Source organism: Podarcis erhardii (assembly GCF_964252035.2).
Source record: "Podarcis erhardii genome assembly, chromosome: 1".
NCBI classification, from domain to species: Eukaryota; Metazoa; Chordata; class Lepidosauria; order Squamata; family Lacertidae; genus Podarcis; species Podarcis erhardii.
This window is the reverse complement of record NC_138497.1, coordinates 3,455,104-3,472,447: the sequence shown is the minus strand read 5'-3', so window position 1 is coordinate 3,472,447 and position 17,344 is coordinate 3,455,104. Positions and strand designations below refer to the sequence as shown.

Below are 17,344 nucleotides of genomic sequence, written 5' to 3'. Positions count from 1 at the left end.
ACTCTATGCTCTAAGGCTTTGGAGTGTTTTACATAGATATGCGCGTTCATGTGGCGGAGTGAGTTCTGGAAGCAGGCAGGCTAGCAATATCTGCTGAAGACTCAGCAGCCAAACAAGTGATGGGGAGGTCTTCGATTAGCCAAAGTCACATCTGCTCCACCCTTTGCTTCTGCCAGACCTTCCCTATAGGTTTTTCTTTTTTAAAATACAGTTATACTTCATGTTGGGATGCGGGTGGCGCTGTTGGTTAAACCACAGAGCCTAGGGCTTGCCGATCAGAAGGTTGGCAGTTCGAATCCCCGCGATGGGGTGAGCTCCCGTTGCTCGGTCCCTGCTCCTGCCAATCCAGCAGTTCGAAAGCATGTCAAAGTACAAGTACATAAATAGGTACTGCTCCGGCGGGAAGGTAAACAGCGTTTCCGTGTGCTGCTCTGGTTCACCAGAAGCGGCTTAGTCATGCTGGCCACATGATCTGGAAGCTGTACTCCGGCTCCCTCGGCCAATAAAGCAAGATGTGCGCCGCAACCCCAGAGTCGGTCGCGACTGGACCTAATGGTCAGGGATCCCTTTACCTTTACTTCATGTTACATCCGTTTCAGGTTGCGTGTTTTCATCTTGTGTCCCGCAGCAACCCGGAAGTATTGGAATGGGTTACTTCCGGGTTTTGCCTCTCGTGCATGAACAGAAGCGCTAAATCGCACCGCGTGCCTGCACAGACGCAGCATTTCGAGTTGCGGGCTTTTCATGTTACGCTTGGGCCTCCGGAACGGATCCCATCCGTAACATGACTACCACTCTAGACTCTCCCCAACACCATGCTTCTCCTGCTTTTATCAGGCCATTGTTCAAATATTCCAAATGATCCAAAGGTTTATGAGAGACTACGATATCAGCATTTTTATTTATGGGGTGTGGGAGTCCCCAGCTACCCTGGCTTTTTGCAGGGGAAGAGCCAACGCCTGTGCCTCATTGCCCCTTTGTGAGACCTGTTTGTGCTCTCCCCGCTGACAGTGTCGCAAGCATCTGAAGACCAGAAGGCTTGTGAGTGTGACACAGCTTGGCGTCGACAGGATAGTCGATTTCCAGTTTGGGAGCGACGAAGCCGCCTATCATCTGATTATAGAGTTGTACGACAGGGTAAGTGGAGGGTGAAAGAGCTGCGGGTCTTGGAGGTGAAAAGGCTGGTCTCTCTCCTTGTGCCGCTGCTTTGTTACTTGGTGGGAAGGTTCTTCGTTTTTGTTTCGAATTTCCTTTACTGCCATTACTAACAACCCAAAAGGGCAGTAGCAGGGTACTGCGTCATACCATATGCAAAGCAGACAAGCAATAAATAAATAGTAATTAAAGAAATCCAAATTTCCCTAGGTAGTGTGGATGGTGAATGTTGAGTATCTAAGTCCACAGCATAGGAACTAAAATTGCACCCTTGTCTTCTGACTGTTTTATTACTTTCCACAATAAAGTGTCTCAAAGCGGCTTACAAATCCGTAAAACAGCATGACACTTGAAGTGTATCCTTTATTTTTGTGATCGTAATTTGATTTAAGCTGTTTTAAATAGAGTGTTTTAATGTTATAACCTGCCCAGGGATTTTAGGGTGAAGGGAAGTAATTAATAAAAATAATAATGCTGACACAGGGAGAGGCTCCATAAAGACTTTATAGGTTGAAACCCGCATTTTGCTTGGAAACTCTTTTGCAGGGCAACATTGTTCTTACTGACCACGAATACCTAATACTGAACATCCTGAGGTTTCGCACGGATGAAGCAGATGATGTAAAGTTTGCAGTGCGGGAACACTACCCGGTCGATAACGCCAAAGCAGCAGCACCGTTGCCCAATTTGGAAAGGTACCTCTGTTCTTTGTGCAGCATTTAGTTTGGGGGAGAAAGCAATATCTGCTCCCGCCCCATCCTTCTCCAAGAACTGAGTAGAGCTGCTTTTCAGAAGACCCGCTTGCTGGGCTGTAAAGTTGCTCTGGTTTGAGTTTGACACCCAAAATGGTCAAGGGGAAAGGAGTGACTCCCCTGTGAAGATAGGTTGCGTCGTTTGGGACTTTGTAAAGGTAAAGGTAAAGGGACCCCTGACCATTAGGTCCAGTCGTGGCCAACTCTGGGGTTGCGGCGCTCATCTCGCTTTACTGGCCGAGTGAGCCGGCGTCCAGCTTCCGGGTCATGTGGCCAGCATGACTAAGCCGCTTCTGGCGAACCAGAGCAGCGCACGGAAACTCCGTTTACCTTCCCACCGGAGTGGTACCTATTTATCTACTTGCACTTTGATGCGCTTTTGAACTGCTAGGTTGGCAGGAGCAGGGACCGAGCAACGGGAGCTCACCCCATTGCGGGGATTCGAACCGCCGACCTTCTGATCGGCAAGTCCTAGGCTCTGTGATTTAACCCACAGCGCCACCCGCGTCCCTATTGGGACTTTGTAGTTTAGCGAAAAAGTAAGTAAAAGGCAACATGATAGGAGTTTTTTAAAAAAAATATATGCATGGCACGGAAAAAGTAGATAGAGAAATGCTTTTCTCGTCTCATAATGCTGGAACCGGTGGGCCTCCATTGAAGCTGAGTGTTGGAAGATTCAGGACAGAAAAAAGAAAGGATTTTTTCACACAGCGCAAAGTCAAACTGCGGAACTCCCTGCCACAGGGGGCAGGGATGGCACCAGCCTGGGATTAGACAAATTCTTTTTTTAAAAAATTATCATTTTTATTAAATTTTAATCGATGTTACAGAAAAATGAAAAGAAAAAAAATAGAAACAATACATAACCATACATAAAAACATTTATCTACACAATTTTCCAGAATGCAGACTAGAAAAGAAGAAAGACCTAAGATAAAAGAAAGAAAGAAGGAAAAGGATGAAGAGAAAAAATACTTTTCATAATCAATAATTCCAAATTTATACTTCAAACATTACAATATTTAAATCCTAGTTAAAATATTATAAAAGACTTCCACCGCATTCACCACACGTCTCTTGGTTATCTATTTTAAATTTACATCTGTTCTTCAGTCACTTCCTTTCCTTAAATTCTTTCATAGTCCATCTAATCTTTGTATTCTCTGTATTCGTCACAAGGTTAGTCTAAGCACAACCAAACTTTTGTGTTTGATCCCTGTTTGAGTAAATATTCATTTAAGCATTCCCATTGTTTCTGTACCATAGTTTTAGATTTATGCCTTCTTATGTCCATCAATTTTGCTAACTCCAGATACTCACATAGTTAATTTAGCCATTCCCTTATTGTTGGCCACCAACGTTCTGGCTGCTGTTGTTGCGTATAGGAATATGTTAATTTTATCTTTGGGGATATGGGATTAGACAAATTCATGGAGGTGGAGAGGGCTGTCAGCGCAGCGGCTACTGGCCACCATGGCTACGCTCTGTCTTCGCAGTTAGAAGCAATACAGTCATACCTCGTGTTGCATCCGCTTCATGTCGCGTCTTTTCGCGTTATGTCCTGCGGCAACCCGGAAGCACCGCACACCTGCGCAGACGCAGCGCTTTGAGTTGTGGGCATTTCACGTTACGGATGGGCCTCTGGAACACGAGGTCCCACTTTACTGCTTCTCAATGCGAGTTGCTGGAAACCAGATTGGGGGAGAAGACTCTTGTGATTAGATCTTGTTTGCAGGTTTCCCACGGTCATCTGGCTGGTCATTGTGAGATGAGGAAGCTGGACTAGATGGGCCCTTGGCCTGATCCGGCAGACCCTTCTTATGTTCACAATGTGCTTTCCTCTTCAATATCATTCTATAGCAATGTATTCTTTTTTGGGGGGGTGACCTTCCTCCCCATCTCCCACTTAACAGGTTGACAGAAATAATAGCCAGTGCACCGAAAGGGGACCAGCTAAAGAGAGTCCTAAACCCTCACCTTCGTAAGTACCATTTATGTTAAGATTGAAATCAGCAATAAGCTATGTTCTGTTTTTCAAAGTTTGTCAGCAACTTTGAGCACTAGAGAAGAAAGCAGGATTACAAATATATCTAAGAGATCCTGTTGGAACATCAAATAACAGGTATATTTCTACCAGTAATAGCCAATTGCTTTTGAGAGCTGTAATGTTTTTGAGATGTGCTAGGTCTTTTGCCGCGATACTTAAAATGACATATATTTGTTTGGAGCTGGGAAGGGACAGACTAAACAAATTGTTGATTCAGGTAGGTAGCCATGTTGGTCTGACGCAGTCGAAATAAATAAATAAAAATTAAAAAATTGTCCAGTAGCACCTTAGAGAACAACCAGAACAAAGTTAGTTGGTCTCTTAAGCTGCTACTGGACAATTTTTTAATTTATTTAAACAAATTGTTGTTGAAGATGGAGGCCTCTTTATCCCCTGTGTATAAAATGTCCCATATTCTGCCTTGTTTGAAAAAAAATCCTTGTGTGTGGGGGGGGGGAAGGATTCTTTTAAATCCATGTCTCTCGCTAATTGTTTGGTCTTATAAATGGTTCTCTCCCTTCCTCCACTTTTTATAGCTTATGGAGCCACACTTATTGAGCACTGCCTGATGGAAGCGGGAATTTCCAGTAACGCCAAAGCAGAACAGATAGAAGGGAAAGGCAAGTGGCCAGACATTTCATCGCGAAATGCGCCGCACACCCATTTGCATGTCACATGACAGAGTTGTATAATGCCTGGTATTTCAAGATCTTTGTGTTGTGCAGTGTGGTGTATCATTTTAATTTCATCTACAGTGGTGCCTCACAAGACGAAAAGAATCCGTTCCGCGAGTCTCTTCGTCTAGCGGTTTTTTCGTCTTGCGAAGCAAGCCCATTGACGGCTTAGCGGATTAGCACTATTAGCGCTTTTAGCGGCTTATCGGCTTAGCGGATAAGCAGATAAGCGGCTTAGCGGCTTAGAAAAAGGGGGGGGGGAAACCTGCAGGAACTCGCAAGACATTTTTGTCTTGCGAAACAAGCCCATAGGAAATTCGTTTTGCGAAGCACCTCCAAAATGGAAAACTCTTTCGTCTAGCGAGTTTTCCGTCTTGCGAGGCGTTTGTCTTGCGGGGCACCACTGTATTAGGCCTGGTTAATTCCCTGTTTCTTGTGAGTGGTTCCCTGACATACGAGTGGTGTTAAGTCGATCATCTCAGCAATTATCACCAATATGCTGCTCAAAAGGTTAAAGGTGTTTGTATAGGGTATATATTTCAGCTCTGATCATTATGGTATGTCATTTTTGCACCTCATTCACCTCCCAACCTACACTTTCCTTCTTTACATACCTGCCAGCTAATATTGTGCGCATGAGTCCTTGAAAGCTTAAACCATAATAAATTAGTTAGCCTATGATGCACTGGTTTTCAAACTTTTCTTTTCTGGGCCACACTTTCAGAAAAACAATTTGCCCTTAGCAATTTTTTAATTGCTAAGAAATACATTGGGAAACAAAAAGAAACAACAAATAGCAACTGATTTATAACATAGAACACAATTGCTTTATAATACGATCATGGGACACCCAGAAAGTATAAAACAATGCAGCTTACGTAAGAACATGAATAATTCCCAAAATTTAATTAGAAATGAGCATCTTATGTATGTACCTTAAATATGTATACAAACTCCATGAGAGGTGTGAGCTTTTGCTAGGTAACTTCATTTATAAATAATATTTTTATACTATACTATACTAAATGTTTCCTTGATTGTCCTTGAATCTCCCACCACACTTGTCATCCTCTCCTGCCACGCCAGTCTTTGAGAACCACTTCTTTAAGGTGTCACTGTACTTGGCTAACACAGCTGACGCTTTGGAAATGCTTAATTCTCATTCTCCTAAACCAGCCTCGGGGCCAGTCTGCAGCTCTGGGCTTGATCATATCCCCAGCATCTCTAGGCAAGGCTGAAAATATAGTGGTACCTCGTGTTGTGTAACCTCCAGGTTACAGGATCTTCAGGGGTTTGCCACTCACGCGTGTGCAGAAGCACTCTGCGGCGCTGTGTGCGTGTGCAGAAGCGGTCCTCCAGTTATGAAATTTCTGGGATACGGCTGGGCCTCCAGAACAGATCCTGTTCATAACCAGAGGTACCACTGTTATCCTGTCTGAAACCCTGGAGAGTTTGCTGGCAACATTGAGCTTAGATCTGGGATGAGATACCTGTTGCCCTCTAACTCTTCCTGGACTGCATCAACACCAGCCACCAGCCAGCATCACCAGTGGTCAGAGATGATGGGAGTTGCAGTCTAATAGGGTTTGGAGGCTCCGGGTTCCCATCCTGGGATTAGGTGGACAGATGATCTGATTTGATAATCAGTCTGCCTCCAGTATGCAGAGAATATGCTGTAGCACGGCAGGAAGCCACAGAATCAAAAATCTTGGATTCCATTTTTTCTCTTTTTAGATGTTGAAAAGGTGCTTGCTGCGCTACAGAAAGCAGAAGAGTATATGGCGATCACAGACAACTTTAACGGCAAGGTAGCTCATGGCTGAAGGGCTCTGGTTTCTGCACACCCCACTGGTTCCAGAGAAGCAATGTTCAAACATTGCCATTGCAGATCTTCCAGGGAGGGGTGGGTTTAGTAAACATTCTCAAGCTCCCTAGCCCAGAAGTGGAGGCAGTGATGCAAAAGGCAGACTTATTGGACCAAGGAGGAGGGGAGCCCAGAGAATCTTGTGCAAAAATAGCTGTGGTTTGACCTTTCTCATATCAAATGATGTATTCTGGAGAAGGCGTACAAATTTGGATTTTGTGGTCGTCTTGTTGTGATCCGTACTTTTTTCTCCCAGTGTGTTCTGGCCTAGTGCTTACCTTCCACTTTTTGTGACCCAAGCTTCTAGTCTCTCCCATCCCCTCACCCCAGGCTGTCTTGTAGGCTCTGGTCTGACTCGCCCTTACTGATGGGTAGCTAAAAATAAAAACCGTAATAATCACAATAATTCCAAGAACAGAAAACTGAAAAGAAATGCTGCTCAGGGTTTCTCTACTTCTCTTTTTTTTGGCAGGGTTATATCATTCAGAAGAGGGAGAAAAAGCCAAGTCTGGAACCCAACAAGCCTCCAGAAGAAATCCTCACGTATGTATTTTGAAGAGAGCCTCCTTTTTGGCCCCTCACTTTCCTGCTGGTCATAGAATCATAGAATTGTAGAGTTGGAAAAGGGACCATAAGGGTTGTCTAGTCCAACCCCTGCAATGCAGGAATCTCAGATAACAAGTATGTTTACAAAAATTTGTTAACAGAATGTATTACATATCAACAGTTTCTAAATCATGAAATCTTAATTAATGTGTACAATGCCAAAATAATAAAAACGCACCCGCAACTCAATATCTCAAAGGCAAATAGTCCAAATATTCCTGAAATACGTCCAGAGAACAACTCTCTCTCTGTGTACTTGTGCTGGTGCGGTCCCAACGGAACTCTGACAATGAGATACGCAGATTTTAATCTCTGTGTCAGCGGGCTGCCATCGGAACAGGGGAGGCAGGCAGGGGGGCCGTTGGGATACAGAGAGCCTCCGAAGCTCCTGAGGAGCAGTTCCTCTTCCAGCCTTGGGGAAAGCCACACCTCTAGTGGAGAAGAGAGGGAAGGGGCCAGCCAGGCGAGGAAAGGGCTGGAGGATGCTGCTGAGAACCCCAGCGCCTCACCTGGCCAGGCTGGCCAGGAGGGACGCACGCCACTTCACTTCCGTCGCCCAACTTGCGCAGAGGGGTGAAACACAAGGAGGGGAGGAGGAGGCTTGGGGTGTCAAAGTTCTTATGTTGGGGGAGAAGCCGGAAGGGGCCACTCCCGGATTCTGCAAGTGACTGAGACGGACATGAACTTGGTAGATCTGCACTGCAAATAGTTTGCACACTAAAACCTGTAAAAGACAGGTCGGAGTCCTGCCTGGTTACTCACGAGCAACCACCATCAGCATCTGACACTCTGTTTCGTGAATCTTCTATACAGGAGCTATACAATGGCAATTCCATGCGCCACTAAATAAGTCAGCTCCAACCTTAGAATAGCCCTCTGCTCTTTTTTGATGCAGCCTAGAATAGCATTAGCTGCTTTTGGTTTGCTGCTGCTACATTATCCAATGTGTGTCTTGCAGATATGAGGAATTTCACCCTTTCTTGTTTTCACAACACACAAGATGTCCGTACGTGGAGTTTGACTCTTTCAACAAGGTACGGTCCTGTGTTTGGTATTTATTGTCTTTTATAACTGGGGTGTAATTTTTTTATTGTGTCAGGTGGTACTGGGAAGCCACAGTGGCCACTGAGTTAGAATCCTGCCAACTGTTTGTGGCTGCAGCAAGATGGATCTGAATGCAGCATAGTGGTTTAAGAGCCAAGGATTTTGAGTTACAGATTTTTGAAGCGGCGGGTGGTGGCATCTGTACTTTTGAGCGTTCCCAGAATGCGGCAGCTGCGACACAGAAAGTTGCTTTGCTCGAGTGAATTCTGAACTCAGACTTCGGAGTTTGAGATTGAAGGAAATCTAACTCAAGGGCCTTTTTGGATGTAATTGGTTTTGTTCTGAACTTTTATTTTTTATGAGAAATGAAAAACAACTTCCTGATACATATATATATATATTAAAAAGTTTTCATCTCTTTTGGAAGGCAGTGGATGAATTTTACTCCAAGCTAGAAGGACAGAAGATAGACCTGAAGGCATTGCAGCAGGTACCGACCTCGTGAAAGAATTAGCATTTGACACAACACCTTGTGGCTTCCCTAAGGAGCCAGTTGCCAGCTGTGGATTGTCGTTCAGATGGGGAGAATTTTACTTTTGTCCCTGCTGAGAACCCTAATAGCTTCAGCATTAGAGGGGAAAGTTCTGCTGCTGTGAAACACACATGGAGCTCTCTGTAAGATAGCTTCCCTGCTTTTGCTAATACAGCCTTGGCTCCTGCATCTTGTCAACTTGGGGTGATTCAGGAGATGTACTGCCTGCCAGCTGCCTACAGACCTGCCAGGTCTACTCCTTTCCCCCGTAGCCCAGAGTGGCTCTTTCTAGCTACCTGCTTGCAGCCTTCCCTCCCCTCCTGCTTTGCCTTCAGCTCACGATGCTTGAGTTGGCATGAGCATCAAATCACCACCCGTCTTTCTTTCCTCCTTCATTTTGCCCTGAAAGGAGAAACAAGCACTAAAGAAGCTGGAAAATGTTCGGAAGGACCATGAGCACCGGCTTGAAGCTCTCCATCAAGCTCAGGTAAAGGGTTGTTATCGTACCACCGTGATAACTCCATAAATTGTTGGCTTCAGTCCATTTGTCATACTCCAGAGAATCTCAGCTGCTGCTTTTTTGGTCTCCTCCACTTTCCCAAAGGAAATTGACAAGGTGAAAGGGGAGCTTGTGGAAATGAACCTGGAGATCGTTGACCGAGCCATCCAGGTGGTCCGCAGCGCCTTAGCCAATCAGATTGACTGGACAGAGATTGGCGCTATCGTCAAAGAAGCCCAGGCCCAGGGGGACCCTGTGGCAAGCGCCATCAAAGAGCTGAAGCTGCAGACCAACCACATCACGATGCTCCTGAAGTAAGCGCCGGGCAGGTGGGAGAAACGCGCTGGAAAGGGGTGGTTGGGGTGTGTGTGTGTGTGTATTGAAACTCCTTTGTTAGGAGGTTCAGGATTAGGCAGAATTGGGGGAGTGGGACTGTGAATAGCTGAAAATGGGACCTCACTGCCTGGAGACAAAGTAACCCTCCGAGGACCAAGTGCTGGAGCAATGGGAGTGGGGTCCCTGTTCCTGCAAAGACAGCATTGGGTTCTTATCTGCAATTTAATTGGATGAATAAGCCCCAGCCCCAGCCTAGGTTGGCTTGAGGCCTGTAATCTGGAGAATATTGGGAGTGCTACTTGGGTACCACTGAAATCAGCAGTGCTGAGGCTTTTCCAACAAGGAGCTGTTTTTGTAAATTGGTATGTTGTTGTGTTATATTTATATCCCACCCACCTGGCTGGGCGGCTTACAGCATATATAGAAACACAGCTAAACATCAAACATTAAAAAAACAGAATATCCTATACAGGCAACAAACAAACCAATAAATCAATAGAAATCAATAATAACAATAGTAACAATAATGACAATAATGAACACTTTATGTTTATACGCAAATTAAAATAACCGCCAAACCCAACTGAACATTTAACCAACCCCAACCCGACAAAAACAAAACAGAGGAGCCAAAATTAGAACTGTTTAAAACATTGAAAAACATTTTAGCTAGTTGTCCCAACCCAAGAGTTGTCCCAGCAATGTCCCTCCAGCCTCCCCGGAGCCTATACATGCTTATACATGAGCCCAATAGGGACGTGGGTGGCGCTGTGGTCTAAACCGCTGAGCCTCTTGGGCTTGCCAATCCGAAGGTCAGTGGTTTGAATCCCCATGGCAGGGTGAGCACCTGTTGCTCTGTCCCAGCTCCTGCCAACCTGGCAGTTCGAAAGCATGCCAGTGCAAGTAGATAAATAGGTACCGTTGCGGCAGGAAGGTAAATGGCATTTCCGTGCACTCTGGTTTCCATCACGGTGTCCCGTTACACCAGAAGCGGTTTAGCCCTGCTGGCCACATGACCCGGAAAGCTGTCTCTAGACAAACACTGGCGCCCTCGGCCTGAAAGCGAGATAAGCGCCGCAACCCCACAGTCACCTTTGACTGGACTTAACCATCCAGGGATCCTTTACCTTTTACCTTTACCTTTTTATACATGTGCCCAGGAGCATGTGGAGGGTGTCAAGATTGGCTACCCCTGCACTAAGTAGTTATACTTCAGCTCTTGCCCACCCCTGCTAGCGCGGGATGACTTCCTTTCCCCTCCTTATGACTGACAGAAGCAGAATAAACCACACAGAACAGACAACGGAAAACACACATGACGTGTGTAATAACTCTGCTGAATTCAGCTTTCTAGGCACAGAAAACAATGCAGAATTTTACTGTATTATTAGGCCACAGATCATGTGCACAATCAACAGAATGAATGGGAAATCCTGGTCAGAACTTTTCAATTGGTCTTCCTGCAGCTAGCAGTGTACATACTTTTAAAAAATAAAATAAAAAGGGTAGACATTTTTGGCGCTGGACTTTTGCAATGCCTGTCTTTTCTGCTTGGCTAGAAACCCTTACATGCTTTCAGAAGAGGAGGAGGAAGCTGAAGGGGAGGTGGCGGAAGAGCCACAGAGCGGGAGGAAGCAGAAGAAGAAAGCCAAACCACTTCCGAAGCCCCAGAAGAACAAGCCCCTGCTTGTGGACTTGGATCTCAGCTTGTCTGCTTATGCCAATGCCAAGAAGTAAGGGGTTCGAGTGTTTGGCTGGGGTTGCCCCTGAAAGCGGCCCTGGGATATAGGACCAGTTTAGTGCCCATGAATCAAGGGGTTCCTCTCGCCTCCTTAATTGCATTTTTTTTGTTCCTGCCCAAGGCATCAAGTCAAGATCTTTCTGAGATCCATTACTTCAAATCTCTCAGCAGAGCACTAGGCCACCTTTCCATTCCCCACCCCCCCACCATTGACTTATTCCAAGGAGTGGACGAAGCGCTATGATTAGCACTCCTTTTGAACAAATTTAGCATCTTCCAGATCATGGGTTCTGCGCTATTTATGTGGGCGTACAAGGCATCTTGCATGGAAAGGCAAACAACGGAAGAAGGGAACGGGATGGAGACATTGACACGGCTGCTTCTTTCCCAGGTATTACGATCACAAGAGGCACGCAGCCAGAAAAACCCAGAAAACGGTGGAAGCTGCAGAGAGGGTGCGTTTGCGATTTCTTTGCCTTTCTTCCTTCGAGACACTTTATGGCAGCAGCCATAAGCAACTCTTTCCAGTCTGCTTGGAGCTTTTCACAATTTCCGCGGTTCATATACCTCAACCGAAAATAAGCTCCAGTACAGTGGTACCTTGGTTTAAGAATAGCGTAGTTTATGAACAACTTGGATTAAGAATGCTGCAAACCCGGAAGGAGGTGTTTTGATTTGTGAACTTTGCCTTGGAAGCAGAACATGTTTCGCATGTTCCATTTGTAAATTGAGTTCCCCGCTGCTATGGGAAAGCATGCCTTGGTTTAAGAATGCTTTGGTTTAAGAACGGACTTCCGGAACGGATTAAGTTCGTAAACCAAGGTACCACTGTACTAGAAACCAGGAGTGGGGAACCTCTAGCCCATGGGCCCAGCCAGGCCTGGTAGGCCTGTGAATTTGACCTCCGAATCTTATGCAAAGCAAGTGCACTTGTCAGTCACCTGAAGTCATGTTACGTCCTGCACAGAGATCTGTTATCTCTGATATAAGTGCTAAGTACTAAGATTGAAGACAAGGGATCTCTTCTCTTTCATCTTAGGGCTAAATGCTAAGATCAGAGATAAGCCTCTCTTTGCTCTTTCGTAGTAAAAGCTGGCAGTGCACATTTTTGCACTCTCGTCCCATGGTGCTAAGATTGGAGGTAAGTCTGAAAATGGCGAGTGAAGGGGTATGGATCTGGCCCTGGAGCTGAAAAAGGTCTCTTCCTGCCTGCAAAAGGGTCTCTTCCTCCGCCCCTGATATAAAGGTTCAGTGGCAAGTGAGCCGAATTCAAGAGAATAGCCTTGTGGAGTCTGGGGGCGGCAAACCCTCCAAGCCTGCTGTTGGTGAATCCAGAGTGTCTGCTTCTGATCCGGCAGCAGTTAAGAGCAAGATGGTCAAAGGCAAACATGCTGTAAGCCGCCCGCAGGTATAGGCAGCACATAAGCAGGTCCAGGAACAGAATACTGCTCATTTTGAGCATCTGCCATTTGCATTGCCTACACTAGTTCATTGCAACTTGGGAGATCTCTTTAAATTCCAAATTCTAGTTGCTGGAAATCTCAGGAGGGAAGAACTGCTTTTGTGCCCAAATTCTGCTTACTGTTTCCCCACAAGCAACTGTTCAGTCACCGTGAGAACCAGATGCTGGATTAGGTGGGACATTGGCCTGATCCAGCAGGACTTTTCTCACATCCCTGACTCTTTCCTTCCTTCCTTCCTTCCTTCCTTTCTTTCTTTCTTTCTTTCTTTCTTTCTTTCTTTCTTTCTTTCTTTGTTTGCCTAAACAGGCCTTCAAATCAGCGGAAAAGAAGACCAAGCAAACACTGAAAGAAGTTCAAACGGTTTCCACTATTCAGAAGGCGAGGAAGGTGTTCTGGTGAGAGTGTGCACGGATATAAGCAAGTGAATTATCTGAACATCTTTTGCATGTTCTTGTCTGTGTGATGTGAGTTAAGTACAGTGGTGCCTCGCAAGACGAAATTAATTCGTTCCGCGAGTTGCTTCGTTTTGCGATTTTTTCGTCTTGTGGAGCGCGGATTCCCCGGGTATTAACGGCTTTAAGAAAAAGGAAGCAAACCCGCAAAGATGTTTTCGTCTTGCGAAGCAAGCCCATAGGGAAATTCGTCTTGCGAAGCAACTCAAAAAACGGAAAACTCTTTCGTCTAGCGAATTTTTCATCTTGCGAGGCATTCGTCTTGCGGGGCACCACTATACCCAATGCTTAAGATCCAGGTGTTTTAAACTTTGGGTTGGTAGGAACTTGCCATTCCTCTTTCAGTTGAGTGGGGTTGGCAAGGGACGGGCCTAAATGTTCCTAAGATATGGGGCTGTTCCCTGACAACATCATGATATGTCTTTTTTTTTGTTTTTGTTATTCCAATGCCTTGCTCTGTCTTGATGGCTTGATGTAATCTGGCAGGTTTGAGAAATTCCTGTGGTTCATTAGCTCTGAAAATTACCTTGTTATAGCTGGAAGAGACCAGCAGCAAAATGAAATGATCGTCAAGAGATACCTGCGGCCAGGTGAGTCTGCCTCGCTCCTCACTTGGGGTGCAGTCCAGATTTGGGACAGGCTAAATAAAGTTCAGGGACACGGGTGGCGCTGTGGGTTAAACCACAGAGCCTAGGACTTGCTGATCAGAATGTCGGCGGTTCAAATCCCCGCGATGGGGTGAGCTCCCATTGCTCAGTCCCTGCTGCTGCCAACCTAGCAGTTCGAAAGCATGTCAAGTGCAAGTAGATAAATAGGTACCACTCCAGTGGGAAGGTAAACGGCGTTTCCATGCGCTGCTCTGGTTCGCCAGAAGCGGCTTAGTCATGCTGCCCACATGACCCGGAAGCTTTACACCGGCTCCTTCGGCCAATAAATCGAGATGAGCGCCACAACCCCAGAGTCGTCCGCGACTGGACCTAATGGTCAGGGGTCCCTTTACTAAATAAAGTTCAGCCGCGCTCTGTGTGAAGGAGTACTGTGCAAATTGCTCCTACAACATGTAGGGATGGCCACCAGCTTGGTCAGCTTTAAAAAGAGGTTTAGACTAAAGCTGCACGGATATTCACCACTGGCCTCTCTCTGTCTCCCTTCCTCTGTGTAAGGCGACATCTACGTGCACGCTGACCTCCACGGAGCAACCAGTTGTGTCATAAAGAATCCAACAGGTAAATGCTTTCAGGAAAGTGAATTTTGAGAGGGCAAAAGAACAGCCTGTCATTATTACGGTGATTGGTCTTACGGCTTTTTTTCTACCTTAAATTTTATTGCTTTTTTCTAAATTCTGTGAACTGCTCAGAGGACTTTGGTGGTGATGAGGCAGCATACAAATTGTTAAAAATAAAAAGTTATTTTCCTGCTTTTTGTTCAGCAAGCAGAGGTATGTTGGCTGAAGTCTCGTGATTTTGCCTCTGCTGTGCTACAGAGCAAATCTCTTAAATAATGTGCCCAAACTGCATTGAGAAGACTACAAAGTTTATTTTTAGCAATGCTAAACTTGGAGAGCGCTGTTTTCTTTGATGTTGGGGTTCCCTGATACTAACTTGCTTCTGGCGCTGCTTCTGTTCCAGGGGAGCCCATCCCTCCACGGACGCTCACCGAGGCCGGCACGATGGCCCTGTGCTACAGCGCTGCCTGGGACGCCCGGGTCATCACTAGCGCCTGGTGGGTGTATCATCATCAGGTAAAGAGGCCTGGAGTGGCTGCTGTTGTTATTATTATTATGCATTGAGCTTATATACCGCCCTAGGGACGCGGGTGGCGCTGTGGTCTAAACCACTGAGCCTCTTGGGCTTGCCAATCAGAAGGTTGGCAGTTCGAATCCCCATAACGGGGTGAGCTCCTGCTGCTCAGTCTTCTCCTGCCAACCTGGCAGTTTGAAAGTACACCAGTGCAAGTAGATAAATATGTACCACTGAGGAGGGAAGCTAAACAGCGTTTCCGTGCGCTCTGGTTTCCGTCATGGTGTCCCGTTGCACCAGAAGGGTTTAGTCATGCTGGCTATATGACCCAGAAAGCTGTCTGTGGACTAACACCAGCTCCCTCGACCTAAAAGCGGAGATGAGAACCGCAACCCCATAGTCACCTTTGACTGGACTTAACTGTCCAGAGGTCCTTGACTTTTACCTACCTATACCGCCCTATACCTGGAGGTCTCAGGGTGGTTCACAGAAAAACTGAGAGGGGTGTGGCTTGGCTTAACTTTGCATTTTAAAAAGAATATTTTTCCAAACTTGATGAAGCATAGCCAATGAAATTGATAACACATCAAGGGAGAAAGGGCGTAGAAATGGATTCAATTTATAAGAAAGGAGACTCCCATTCAAGGTTAGGAAGAATTTTCAGACCATAAGAACTGTTCAAGAGTGGAATAGACTCCATTGGAAGGTGTAAGACTCTCCTTTTTAAGGAGAGGTTGCAGGGGGGTGGACTGGATGATCCTTGGTGGTCCCTTCCAATTCTACCGTTATATAATTCTGTGATATTGGTGATGAGTCACCATGGCTGTGCTGGGAGGCACCAAGATTGTGGAAGGCTGTTTTGGAACATCTCTATGCGTCTCAATGGCCTCTTTCTGGTACTTCTCATTCTTCTTTATTTATTTTATAAAAAATTATGCACTGGTTAATTGTAAAAACCCTCAAAGCAGTTAACAAAGAGAGTGAAACAATAAAATTATCAGTAAGAAACAACTCTTTCTTTAAGACATCCAAAAGGTAAAACCAGCAATAAACTAAAAACAGATTAAAACATAATGTTAATAATATTTTTTTATTTATATCCTGCCCTCCCCAGCCGAAGCCGGGCTCAGAGCGGCTAACAACAGTAAAAATAGCACAGTTTACATAAAATCACAATCAGTTAATTGAAATGCATTCTAAAATCAATTCAGAGTCAAAATACATACAGCAAAGTTCTACATTTTTGGATAGGCTAAAATGTTTTTAGCAGGCGCCGAAAAGGGTACAGTCAAAGAGCATGCCTGATGTCAAAAATCAGTGTGTGATTAACATCTCTGGATAAATTCCACGCAGGTGTCTAAAACGGCCCCCACTGGAGAATACCTGACAACTGGAAGCTTCATGGTCAGAGGTAAGACCCACCAGGTGAGACACAGAGAGGGTTCCTGGAATCCATACCTGGCTGGGCAGCCCCAGGTCCAGCTGGGGGTGGAAGGGGAAGAGTTTTGTCTGTTCCCTTTGGGCATCTTCACATCAAGATCCCCAAACGGCTGAACTTTGCAGAATTCCTCCCCTCTTGCAGGACGGAACAGTGGAATGTTCACAAAACCCTGAGAAGTTTGCTTCTTTCGTTTCCTCCTATACAGGGAAAAAGAATTTTCTCCCTCCTTCCTATCTGATGATGGGGTTCAGCTTCTTATTTAAGGTACAGTGCCTTTAGTTTCTGGTCTCCAATTATTTGGAGGTCCTTCTTAAAAAAAACTAATCCTGCGTTGATTCTTCTGTATCCTGCCGCACCCTCAACTGCAGTGATGGGAAAGGAGCTCTGTGCACATTCAGCCCTCCCCCAATCCTGATTGGCCTAGATTTTTTTGGGGGGGGTTGTATCTATTTATATTTATTAATTAAATTTCTATACTATCCTTCCCCTGAGGATCACATGGTGGGTTACATTATAAAAATACACAGCATAGTAACAAACAAAAAACTATACCCCGCTCCCACACCCAGTTTAAAAGGGCATTGATTTTGGCTATTCGCCATTTGGCTAATTAAACAGTTGCTGTGTTCTCCTCCCACTCTCGGAGGCAGTAAGTGCCTTTAAATGCCAGATGCTGGGAAGTTCAGGTGGCAAGGAGAGCTGCTGTTTTCCTCTTGCCCTTCGGGGCACCCGATGTCAGGCTTCAGGGAACCGGTTTTTTTCCCCCTCCCCCCCTTGGCTGTAGATAAGCAGAACAAAGGAAAGGGAGTCTTCTTATCAGTTGGAAACTTTAATAATCACAGCGGGAGAACAAAGAACCCATCTCCTAGAAATGGCGGTGCTCCCAATTAAGGATTCCACCCCCCTATGTCCTTATTAATCCATGTCACTTCTACGTCTTGTATTTTTAAAACAAAATAAAAAAATTCCTTCCAGTAGCACCTTAAAGACCAACTAAGT

General features: G+C 45.5%; 1 protein-coding gene across 2 annotated transcripts in view; it reads left to right on the top strand.

Annotated features, from left to right (window-relative positions):
• The window catches only part of NEMF (nuclear export mediator factor), a 36,687-nt gene that overhangs the window by 2,320 nt on the left and 17,023 nt on the right, over nucleotides 1-17,344 (top strand). For both annotated transcript variants that reach the window (XM_081875868.1, XM_081875867.1), the window contains exons 4-21: nucleotides 1,012-1,137; nucleotides 1,702-1,850; nucleotides 3,821-3,888; nucleotides 4,491-4,574; nucleotides 6,363-6,436; nucleotides 6,965-7,035; nucleotides 8,057-8,132; nucleotides 8,570-8,632; nucleotides 9,084-9,161; nucleotides 9,279-9,487; nucleotides 11,069-11,242; nucleotides 11,642-11,705; nucleotides 13,020-13,108; nucleotides 13,652-13,755; nucleotides 14,329-14,391; nucleotides 14,794-14,906; nucleotides 16,258-16,315; nucleotides 16,551-16,609. In XM_081875868.1, coding sequence (XP_081731994.1) covers nucleotides 1,012-1,137; nucleotides 1,702-1,850; nucleotides 3,821-3,888; nucleotides 4,491-4,574; nucleotides 6,363-6,436; nucleotides 6,965-7,035; nucleotides 8,057-8,132; nucleotides 8,570-8,632; nucleotides 9,084-9,161; nucleotides 9,279-9,487; nucleotides 11,069-11,242; nucleotides 11,642-11,705; nucleotides 13,020-13,108; nucleotides 13,652-13,755; nucleotides 14,329-14,391; nucleotides 14,794-14,906; nucleotides 16,258-16,315; nucleotides 16,551-16,609 — 1,722 coding nt within the window. The remainder of the gene's footprint in view (nucleotides 1-1,011; nucleotides 1,138-1,701; nucleotides 1,851-3,820; nucleotides 3,889-4,490; nucleotides 4,575-6,362; nucleotides 6,437-6,964; nucleotides 7,036-8,056; nucleotides 8,133-8,569; nucleotides 8,633-9,083; nucleotides 9,162-9,278; nucleotides 9,488-11,068; nucleotides 11,243-11,641; nucleotides 11,706-13,019; nucleotides 13,109-13,651; nucleotides 13,756-14,328; nucleotides 14,392-14,793; nucleotides 14,907-16,257; nucleotides 16,316-16,550; nucleotides 16,610-17,344) is intronic.